Genomic DNA, 10,834 nt, shown 5'->3' with positions numbered 1-10,834 from the left:
GGAGCGCCCCGGAGAGTGAGTGAGTTCCGTGTCTCTCCCACTGCCCCTGGCCCGGCCAGCCAGTCGGAGGGCCGTTTCTCACCGGCAAGGACATGGACGCGGCGCACCCCGCCGGGGCCTAGTTCCCAGGGCTGTGCTGGGCCTGACTTCTGCAGACGCAACTGGGCGGCAGTTAGGACCAGGGGGTGGGTGGATGGTTCTCCGAGCTCCTGGGGTCACGAGGTCAGGGAGGCCTCGGTGCTCCGGACGCGCAGGAGCCGAGGCCCAGCTGTTGGGGCCGGGAGGGGAGCCTCGGAGACCACCTGGCCCGAGGTAGGTGGGAGCCTGGGCGGCTTGGCTCTGGGCAGCTCGGTGGCACTCTGCTCTCCCCGCCCCAGGAGGCGCTGTTTGTCAAGCTTGGCCGCCTTGGCAGGAGGCGCCTACATGCTCTCACATTGGGAATCAAGCCTTCTGCACTGCTCGGGGGCTTCAGGAGTTAGCCTTACAGAATGGGGGGGGGGGGGTGCGGCTTGCAAAGAACAGGGGTCTGAGACCCTTCAGAGTTCACTTTTCACCTGTGAATCCTGCCAGGCCCGCCGCCTTCCAGCACAGGGGAGAGGAGCCCGTTGGTGTGTCCCGTGTGTTCGGGGCACTGTGCCCAGTTACTTGCCTCTTAGAGCAAGCAGGACACACAGCCTCACTTGGGTTCAGTCACCACATGCCTCCGGAGGGCCCGGTGGCTTCCATCTCTGTGCAGAGGACAAAGGCACCTTCTCTGGGCCTGAAAAACCCACCCAACCCTGGCCTGCCCCCCCGAGTGCACAACTTAACAGGTTGGGGTGGCCTGAATGCAGAGCTATTGCTTGCCTGTCCTCCCGGGTCTACGGGCAGCGTGACCCCACCACTCAAGTCAAAGACCTGGGCGCATTTGGGGGCAGTGTCCCCGACCTGCAGTGAGCAGGGTTTGCCAGTGTGTGGCTGTTCCACCTTCTCCCGCAATTCACCGCACTTCCTGGTGCGTCCTCCCGTGACTTCCCCATTTTCTGGCTCTCCGGCCCCTACAGCCTCCTTCCCTCCAGTTCCCAAGGTCAGTCTATGTATTGGTTTGGGTTCTTTCCCCTGCCTCCGCCTGTGCCTGACACCGGGCCTCCACCCCAGGCAGGACCCGGGCTGGAGGCCGGGTAGCCGGCACGGTTTGAGCGTGACCCCCGGCGCGGAGGACGTGGGGGCGGGCCGCGCCTGCAGCTCCGCACTGGCTGCGAGAACGAGAACGCGAACCGCGGGCCTTGGGCGCATCAGCTCGCACCGGTTCTGAGCGCTCTAAGTGGCCTGGCTGTGCAGTCAGGGCCTGAGGCCATAGGCCCTATAAGGGCACCTCGCCTGTCCGCGACGTGCGCCCCTGATCCCTATGGGGGCTCGGCTTCCAGTAATCCCCGGCCCGGGCTTCTCCACGCCGGAAATGCACTTTATTACTCTTTGGAAGGCTGGCAGGGCGGTTGACAGGCTCCAGGGCTCCGCAGGGAGCAAGAAGGGGCGTCCACGGAGTGCCCTGGACTCTGGGCCGGCTCCAGCTCTGCGCCCGGCCTCGCGCCGTGGGACCCCAATTTGGCCGAAGTTTCTGGGTGGCTTGGAGGCCAGTACCATCCGGGCTCCCGCTCTCCAGGCCTGGCACTGCGCAGCCTTGTTGGACCCGGGACTGGGGAGGTGCGCCGGGGAAGTTCACTCAGGCACGCGCGGAACAGCCCTCTCTCCCGCGGTGGGTGGTGGGCGCAGGCGGAGGGGTTGGCGAGCGGGCCGGGGGCGGAGGCAGGGGCCCTGGTACGCGGCCAGCCGGGAGGCCGGGCCGGGCTTGGGTGCGGGCGCTGCATGGTTGTACCGCCTGGCCCAGCCTGCGGTGGTGCCGCCACGGCCCTGCGCCTTGCTCGCTGCTCCCAGAGCAGGACTCCGGGGGCGGCGGGCGCTCTCTCTGAGGTCACTGTCTGCTCCGGCACGTTATGGGGAGGACAGCTGGGCACTGGCCATCTGACTGACTCCGGCGTGACATCTGGGAGCCCACTGGTGTGTGGCACGCGAAGCGCTTGATGCCGCTATTTAAATGCAAATGTGAGGGGGCTCATTGAAGCCTCTCCCCGTAAATCCGCACAAAAGGAACACTTCCCACCCTCTGAGGCGGCGGCGGCGGCGGCGCGAGGGCCACCGGTGCAAATCGCGTAGAGCGGGACCCTGAGCGGTCGCCTGCGCATTCGCGGCCGGGGGTTCCAGGGAAGGTCAGGCCCCGCCCGGCCGGCCCCTGGGAGCGCTCTGTGTGCGGAGGCTGGACGGGCGGTCTCAGGGGACCTGCGCCACTTGCGAAGTGTCAGCCTGCCCTCCCCGCGGCTTCCCCTACCTGGGTGCCGGGCACCCTTAGTTCACTAGAAGTGGGGGAGGGCGGGGCTCCCGCGGGAGGCGGCAGGGCTCAGGGACGCGCTGCCAGCCCCTCTCAAGACTTCCAGGAATTGCCCCGCAGCCCCTCCCCCCGCGCTCTGCGGCCTGGGGGCTCCCTCCCGCGCTCCTCTCCGCCTCTGCTGCCGCCCCACCAAAGCGCAGATCGGGGGGTAGGGTTGCGTGGGGGCCGAGGAGGCCGCCCTCCGCGGCTGCTCTGCTGCAGGCCGGCGTGGAGACCCTGCCGGGGCGGCCGGTCCTTGTGCCCGCCGCTCGCAGCCAGCAGTGGAGTGACAAAAAAGATAAAGTTGGTGACTGATAAAGACCGCATTTTCCACGCTTTGGGTGCGGGACCAGATGATCTAGAAAATGAGCTGAAATGGATTCAGCCTCCGAGCCTGTTGTGAGAGCAGCTGATTCCCCCATTTCGGGCCAGATGGCTGCTGAACACAGATTTGCATTCATTTTCGCTTAATATCGTCCAAAACAGTGGGGCAGCTGCGTTTGTTGTCAGAAAGGTTTAAAACCCCTTTTCTTTCTGGGGCAGGATCGTTACCTTATGTGATGGGCTTATAGAACTTTCTCCCCTCTTTAGTCAACAGTATCAGATTTAGAAGGATTTGTTTTTAAACCTTCTAATTTGGTAATCAGATTTAAATCGCCTCGGCGCGTGTAATCTGAATTAAAGATACTGTAAATGATTTTAAGCATGATACTTTCGTTAGTGGAAGGACGCAGGCACCTCCGGCGCGGGCCGGGCATTTTAGGAAGTGTGCCACAAAGAAAGCATTGTTTCCCACTTCTTACTTCATCTTTCCCAAAAAGGCGTTTTGCATATTCTGACAATAACGCCGGCCTGGCCGCTGGCCCCGCGTGAGCCCCCAGGCAGCTAGAGGCGCAGAGACAAAGCGGCTCCTCGGCCCCACCCTCCGCGGAGGGCCAACTTTATTTCGCGCTGCTGTCTCTCCACGAGGAGAGTGTCCCCTCCTGCGCTCAGTCTGCCGTGGGAGGAAACCTCTGGGCTTATTAGGAATACAGAAAATTTCTTTTAATTTATCGTGAATAGTTTCCATACACTTTGATTTAAGGTTATTAACATTCTATAGACAGTGGCATCTTTAATATGTGGCGATTGCTTCTAAAGACTAATCTCATTACCCTCAAATAGTCATAAAATATGATTTTATTATACTTACGTATTTAATTAGACGGCCGGCACCGTAATGGATTTTGAGACGGGACTGCGCAACAGCTTTGATAACTCACTTATCTTTGGCAATAGTCATTAACCCCCAACACCAGCAAAACAGATTGCTTTCCAACACATCTTTCTTCTCACTCCTTCCGAGAGGCTTGGGGGGTCCCCAGATAATGTAACTCGGACTTCGATTTTCCCGATTAATTAAAATATTAAGGTACACACACTCCCAATTCATAAGAGAGAGAGAGAGGGCTGCCCCGCCCCTGCGGAAAGAGGCTGCCCCGCGACACCCTTGCACCGTGTAGGTCTGGGTTTTGTTTGTTTGTTTTAATCAAAAGAGCCTGATTTTTCTCGGCAGGGAAGTGCCAGGACAGCTCTTGGTCGTCCCCTGGGTATCCAATCCGAGTCGCGCAGACGTCCTTCAGGCGGGCGGTGCGCCCGGCCTCCGAGTGCCTGCTGCAGGAGCCCGGCCGCCCGGCCCACGCACTGCCCGCGCGCGGCTGTCCTCCTGATTCTTGGAAACTAGGTCGGGAAGCCGCGCGCCGCGCGCTTCCCTGGGCCGGGCCCGGCGGCACCAAGGGTGTAGGACCCGGGCGCCCGCGGCGTCCGCTCGGCTCTTAGAGCGGCTGGCTCCGGGGAGGTCTGGGTACCGTGCAGAGCGCGCAGCCTGACACCCGGCTCCAGGTCGCCTGACTGGCTGGGCGCGCTTCCTGTCCGCCCGCCCGAAGAGCCCGGAGCTTCTTTGTCACTCGCCTCGCCTAAAGACAGGCCGGGGACGGGGTCTCCCATGGCCACCTGGAAAGAGAGAGCATCTGGCAAAGCCCGCCTCCGACGTGGGTCCCTAGCCCAGCCTTCTGGCGGCCTCCGCCCAGGCGGCCAACGCTGGCGTTCGGCGGGGCCCAGGTCGGGGCAGACCTGTCCCCCCAGCAGCCTTAGGTCCCCTCAGAAACCCGGCTGAGCTGAGCGCCCCGCCTGGGCGAGGAAGCCCGCCCCCCGCCCCCCCACTACCGCCCAGTCTGCTGCTTGCCCCGCTACTCCCTCCCTGCGGCCTGCCTTCCTCGCCTCACTTTTCCAGTTGGGCCGCCCCGGGTGGAGCTGCGGGCCCCTTGCATTTATCGCATGCATTTGGGCAAGTTGGGGCGCCTCGGCATGTACCCCTCCTTTCTACCGTGCTCTGACTGTCTCTCTGATTTGGGGAGAAGGTATTAGGGACCAAGCTGCAATCACGCACTGGTTGTTTCATTTCAAGATTTATTTGGGCGACTAGTAACTTCCTGGGCTGCGGGTGGGCGCGAGGAGCTGCAGCGCGGGGCTGGGGGCAGCGGCGGCGCTTGGTGGCGCTCGGTGGCGCTCGGCGGCGGCGGGGCTCGCGGGGCTCGCAGGGCTCGGGCCGGCTCGCGGCGCCGTCAGGCAGTCAGTCGGCTAGCGCGGCGGCGGCGGCGGCGGCGAGGGGCGCGGCGAGGGGCGGCCGCTCCCATATATGGCACAGGCGCCGCCCCCCGACGTCACCCTCTGACAGCGCCGCTCCCGGGGGCTTCGAGTTTTGGCTCCCGGGAAAGGGTCCATTCCTCAGGGAGAGAGGGCTGAGTTTTGTGCGCCTCCGTCCGCTGCGCGCGCCGCTCCAGGCCCCGCCGCGCCCCGCCTGCGCCCGGGACTGCGCCGCGGCTCTCACTGCCCCGTTTATTTGTCTTTGGAGCAGGCGGGCCGCGCCAGAAGCGGACGACCCCGCAGTGTCCTGCAGCCGCGGACGCCGCCCGGCTAGGATGACACCACGTTGAGCGCCCGCAAACAACAACAACAGCCGCCGCCAGCCCCTGGCCGCGCGTCCCGCTCCTCCGGCTCCGCCTGCTTCTCCGGGGCGCCGCCACCGCCGCCGCAGCCGCCCCCGCGCCCCCGGCCGTCCGGAGCGCGCGGCCGCCGGTGTATGTCGCGCCTGCCCGGGACGGGCTGAAGCCGGCGGCGGGCCGGACCGCGGGCTCCGACCCCCGAGCGCCGCTGCTCGCGGAAGCGCTTTCGGCCGGGAGCGGCGGCCGCCGCCAGCAGTTTTCATGTTTGGGATCCAGGAGAACATTCCGCGCGGGGGGACGACCATGAAGGAGGAGCCGCTGGGCAGCGGCATGAACCCGGTGCGCTCGTGGATGCACACGGCGGGGGTGGTGGACGCCAACACGGCTGCCCAGAGGTACGTACCGGCCGGCGCCGCGCGCCCCGGCCCGCGCTCCGGCCCCGCCGGGTCCCCGCCGCCGGCCGGCGCCGCGCTCCTCACCGGGCCGCTGTCCCTTTCCTCCCGCAGCGGCGTGGGGCTGGCGCGGGCGCACTTCGAGAAGCAGCCGCCCTCCAACCTCCGGAAATCCAATTTCTTCCACTTCGTGCTGGCGCTCTACGACAGGCAGGGGCAGCCGGTGGAGATCGAAAGGACCGCGTTTGTGGACTTTGTGGAGAAAGAGAAAGTAAGTGCGATCCCACAGTCCCACCCTCCGTCTTTCTAGAAGTGGGAGGCAGGCGGTGCGCGCACGCGGCGGCCCGGAGAGCCCCCCTCGGCGGCGGGGACCCCTCGGCCGGCGCCCCCGCCGCCACGTGCACCCGCCGGACCGCCGAGGGCCGGGCTACTCCGCTGCGCCCCTGAACTCCTGCGGGGCCGGGAGGGCGCCGGGCCGCCAGCAGGAAAAGGACCGCATCGCGCTGCTCCGAGATGGGAATCCGGCCCCGCGAGAGGCCACGGCGCCTCGGCCGTGCAGGGGCGCCGAGCGCCGCCACCGACCGCACTAAATGCCATTATTTGTCGTTACTTTCAGGAGCCCAACAACGAGAAAACCAACAACGGCATCCACTATAAACTCCAGCTGCTGTACAGCAACGGTGAGTGGCCGCTGCCCAGCCCGTGCCCCCTTCCCGAGGTGCTTAAAGGACATAAAGATTTTGAGATTAAAATGACATGGATGTAAACACGAAATCTTCTCATGGCATAGAAGGAAAACAAAACATAAACGATCAATAAGTCGATGGCACTTCACATGATTAACCGGCGGCGCTTGAAGTAGGAAAGTAAAAAGCAGATCGATATGGGCTCCAGCTGAACATCACTTTTAAGTGACTTTTTTCCATTTTGCAAATTAATGTTAATTATTGAGATGGAGGTAGCTCCGTGAACCAGGCATAACTTACTTCCTGGGGTGGAGATTTCTAAAAATCCTCGAGAGGCATTAGAAAGAATTCAGACTCTGTTTCTGCCCTGCTTTCTGTTTTCTAAAAATAAAGGACCACATGGGCCCACCCGTATGGCAGCCAGGCCTGCTCTCCGCCGCGCGAATTTCTGGTACCTTTCAAGGCAAACCCTGGGAGTCTTAAGGTCCTTAATTAAGAAAAGAAAAAAAAATAATAATAAAGCGAGAACTGATTGGGGTTGGGGTTTTCTTCCTTGCCTGAGGTCTGCGTCATGCGGCTGCAGTCCCTGAGCCCCGGACTTCCTGTGCCCGCTGCCCTCGCTAACATCCTGATGAGAACCTGGCTCTGTTTTTTTGTTTTTTGTTTTCCCAGGAGTCAGAACGGAGCAGGATCTGTACGTTCGCCTCATAGATTCAATGACCAAACAGGTGAGAAAGTTTAAGCTTCTGCACTGATTTTTCCCTGCCCAGCTGGGTTTGTCCTGGGGTCCAGAGGCTAGCGGACTGACAAATGGAGCTCGCGTTTCTGTTTTGCACTTAGTTTCCCTGACATGCTAATGAGAATCCCATAGTTATTGGAATAAATGAAGCAATTGGCAAAATAGTTTGTTGTCATTAGAACAGGACAGATATGCTTTATTAAATGTCTTGTGATTGGATTCAAATTCTCTCTTAATTAATTATGGTAATTAATATTTGACAGAAAAATATCAAGATGTCCCCTTCCGTATGTTTTGGGGTGGTTTTTTTTTTTCTTTCTCCTTGGAGTCATTTCATTGATTCTTTTTCTATGACAATGGCAACGAAGTCCCTTCCCCAGCTTGGTTAGTTCATTTTTCTCCGTCCCTCTGTGATGGTCTAGGAGCACGAGACGTTTATTTGGATTTAAAAGTTAAATGTGTTGGGGTGAAAAGTCACCTTGTTCTCCTCTAGTCCATCTTCACCTCTCGGCCCCCCATCTCCATAATTCAAACCCTGAGCTCCAGGGGTCACCCCAACCCGCCCACTGCTCTGGGAGCAGCTCTGGCTCCCTCTCCCCCCTCTGTCATACCTTGTAAATAACATAATTACAAGCAGTTCCTTATTAAATTATTTAACCTGTCTTGGTCCCCTTTTCCGAGGCTAACTATTGGCTCTCAGTAACGTCACCAAGTGCAGGAAAGCGTTTCCTTGCTTTGTGACGCTGTGCAGTCTCTGGCTGGTTGTGTGCTAGGTGGTATGTTGCCCTTAAGTTGTTTTAAAGACCACCCTCCCCTTTTCTTAAAAAATAAGAGGGTTGGGGGAGGGGAAAGGCCAATGCGTAAATTAAATCCACTTGGCACAGATTGATTTAAAATAGACTTCCAAGCCGGGCTCCAGGCTTGGAAGTGAAAGTGCCTCTCGGATGCTGAGGCTCCCTTTAAGAATATGAGCCGGCGAAAGCGAGCTCCTCCGCGCTTCCTGCGGCCCAGCACGCATGCCTGCCACCCGGCACGGCAATTAGGTTTCTGATTTTACTTCCCCTTCAGAAAGTTTGTCCTTGCCTCGGCAACACGCGTGTTAGATTTTAATGTCTCAGCGGTAAAACAGTGTGGTTTTCTCATGGAGTAAAACAGATCTGACAGGTCAACTGCTCTCTTTCTGACAAAGACAGGCTGTGTGCCCTTTGGTAATTATTTCCCTTGGATTCCGAGAAGCCTGTGGAAGCCCGGCCGCTCGCTGACAGGCTGCTTTTATTTCTTTGTATGTAAGGGCTGATGTTTTCGGAAAACGCCGTGGTGTAATTAAGCGGTTAATGTAGACAGCCCCGAGTTTCCCTGTTGGTGCACGGGGCGGGGGGGGGGGCTTGTTTCAAGTACACTTTTATTGTTCATTTGGCCACAGACCTTTGCGGTATAAGCAGGGCTGGAAATAAAGGCATTTAATCTCCTCTCACTGACGGGGACTGGGGGGGAAAGGGGAAAGAAATAGCCCAGTAACTGATCAAAGAGTCAATGGCGCTGAACCGACAGTTTATGGATTTCTGTTTGTGCTACAAAATAAAAAATAAATCAAATATAAATACGGGGCTCCATCTGAGGATAAGCCGAGCTCTCGGAAGAGCTGGTGCCAGCCGCGCGCTCCGCAGCCCCGGGCGGCCCGCTGGCCCGCTGGCCTGCGGTGGTGACGCCAGGGCTGGGAGCCGGTCGGAGGGGCTCGCGGGACCCTGCCCTCTTCCCGGAGGGGAGCCCGGCTTCCGCGGGGAAGGACTTTGTCCGCCTGCAAGTGGAGGAGAGTGTGTCAGAAGTGCCCGCGGAGGTTGGAAGTAATTTCCAGATAATTTTTGGGGGGGGGGGCGGGAAGTGGAGGGGGACTCCCCTCCCCCTTCCGTGGAATTTTCTGCCGGGAACTTGTAGCTCCCGCCTCCGCCCCCTGACCCTCCTCCGGTGGCCTTTCCCCCTCTTTTCTTTATCTTTCTTTTTCTTTCTTCCTTTTTTCTTTTTTTTTTTTTTTTTTTTTTTTTTGCGCGCGGGCTGCCCGGCTCGGGTTCCGGAGACCGAGAGGGGTGAGCGCCGTGGTTAGCGCACCTAGGGCTGCGCACCATCTGGCGAGCCTCTGCTCAAAACCCACCCGAGCGTGTGCGCAGACACTGCCTTTTTACCCGAGAAAAATCATTGTTAGCAGTTTCAAAATAAACACCAGATTGGCCATTAGCACTTCCCCAATATCATCCGGCGCGGAGCACGTGGCCGCGCGGGGCCGGGCGTCCCGGGCCCTTCTGAGGAGGGTCTGCGAGGCCTGGGCCCGCCGCGGCCACGTGCGGCTGCCGTGCGCCCGCTCCAGGCCGCCGCCTCGCGCAGAGCCCGGCGGGGCCCGGCCGGCAGGGCGGCCTTGGACTCGGGGCGGCGGGGCCCGGCGGGCGGCCCACCGCTGGGACCCCCCGGGAGCGCGCGGGGCGGGCACGGCTCTGGGCTCCAAGCAAACCGCTGCCGCGGCCCGGCTCTCGCCGCTGCTTCGGTCACAGCGTGTTCCCGGCGGTTTCTTCCAGCGCGCACACAGAACTCTGATTAGACGATATGTCGCCGGAGGACGGGGCCCGGCGGCGGCGTGAGCAGCCCCCGGGCTGGCAGCCCCGTGCGCCGGGGTCGATGCCAGTGCGCCCTGGCTCCCTGTGTCCTGGTCGTGCTCCAGCCCAGGCGGCCGGCGTCCTCCCGAGCCCAGGGCCTCGCGCAGGCCCGGAAGGCGCTCGGGAGAGGAGGCCGCCTTGGCCCAGCCCCGCTCCGGACGACCCGGCGGGAGCGTGGCCTGGCCGGGCCGCGCCGCCTCCCCCGCCCGCCTTGCACCTGCTGCCCCGCGAGGCCCGGGCGCCGCTGAACCCACGCCTCTGCTTGTCCCCGCGCAGGCCATCGTGTACGAGGGCCAGGACAAGAACCCGGAGATGTGCCGCGTGCTGCTGACCCACGAGATCATGTGCAGGTGAGCGGGGGCGGCGGGCGCGGGCGGGCGGCCTCGGCGCCAGCAGCGGCTACAAAGGACGCCGCGTCCTGCGCCGCCACCTCGCTCGGCCTCAGGACGGGCTTCGATTGAAATGTAACCGGCCGGCCTCAAGCCGCAGCCCAGGAGCCCGGCTCACGTCGCCCGTGACCAGGGTCCCCGCGACCGGCTGCTCGCAGAGCCGATGACTCTGTGGGCGGTGTCCTGGGTGACGCCTGGGCCCTCGGTGCCGAGGAGCCAGGGATCCCTGGGCGTCCCTGGACCGCTTCCTTCTGCAGCGCCCTGTGCGGAGCTGTACAGCGGCCCTTCCTGGTAGAAGGAAGCCCTTCCGTACTTAGGAGAGAGCTTGAGCGGCTGGGCTGAGTCCGCCAGTCACCCTCTCCCCTCGGGCACCGGGCACCCGGGCACCCTTCCTGGGCTGTGAGAGAGCGCGTGTGTGCCTTCTCCGAGATCTGTCAGAAGGGCAGCTCCCCACCTGTTTTTTCCCCTAACTACCACGAGGGTTTCACCCCTACATGGCAAATAAAAACGCATCATTGACTTCGTATGGGTGGCATGTGAAATATGGGCCCGAGGAATACCAGGGACCTGCTTCGCAGGCGCGCGGGCGACGGGC

The 10,834-nt window shown here is 61.5% G+C and overlaps 1 protein-coding gene across 4 annotated transcripts in view; it reads left to right on the top strand.

Annotated features, from left to right (window-relative positions):
* Positions 1 to 5,560: 5,560 nt before the first annotated feature.
* The window catches only part of EBF3 (EBF transcription factor 3), a 109,116-nt gene continuing 103,842 nt past the window's right edge, over positions 5,561 to 10,834 (top strand). For all 4 annotated transcript variants that reach the window (XM_090278785.1, XM_090278784.1, XM_090278783.1 and 1 more), the window contains exons 1-5: positions 5,561 to 5,783; positions 5,895 to 6,051; positions 6,397 to 6,460; positions 7,139 to 7,194; positions 10,127 to 10,200. In XM_090278785.1, the coding sequence (XP_090134911.1) occupies positions 5,650 to 5,783; positions 5,895 to 6,051; positions 6,397 to 6,460; positions 7,139 to 7,194; positions 10,127 to 10,200 (485 nt within the window). In that variant the 5' untranslated portion in view covers positions 5,561 to 5,649. The remainder of the gene's footprint in view (positions 5,784 to 5,894; positions 6,052 to 6,396; positions 6,461 to 7,138; positions 7,195 to 10,126; positions 10,201 to 10,834) is intronic.

The sequence above is a fragment of the Furipterus horrens genome, unplaced genomic scaffold (assembly GCF_987537825.1).
Source record: "Furipterus horrens unplaced genomic scaffold, mFurHor1.1.pri manual_scaffold_5, whole genome shotgun sequence".
In the NCBI taxonomy this organism is placed as follows: Eukaryota; Metazoa; Chordata; class Mammalia; order Chiroptera; family Furipteridae; genus Furipterus; species Furipterus horrens.
The sequence above is the reverse complement of the archived record's forward strand: the minus strand, read 5'-3'. Positions and strand labels throughout refer to the sequence as shown.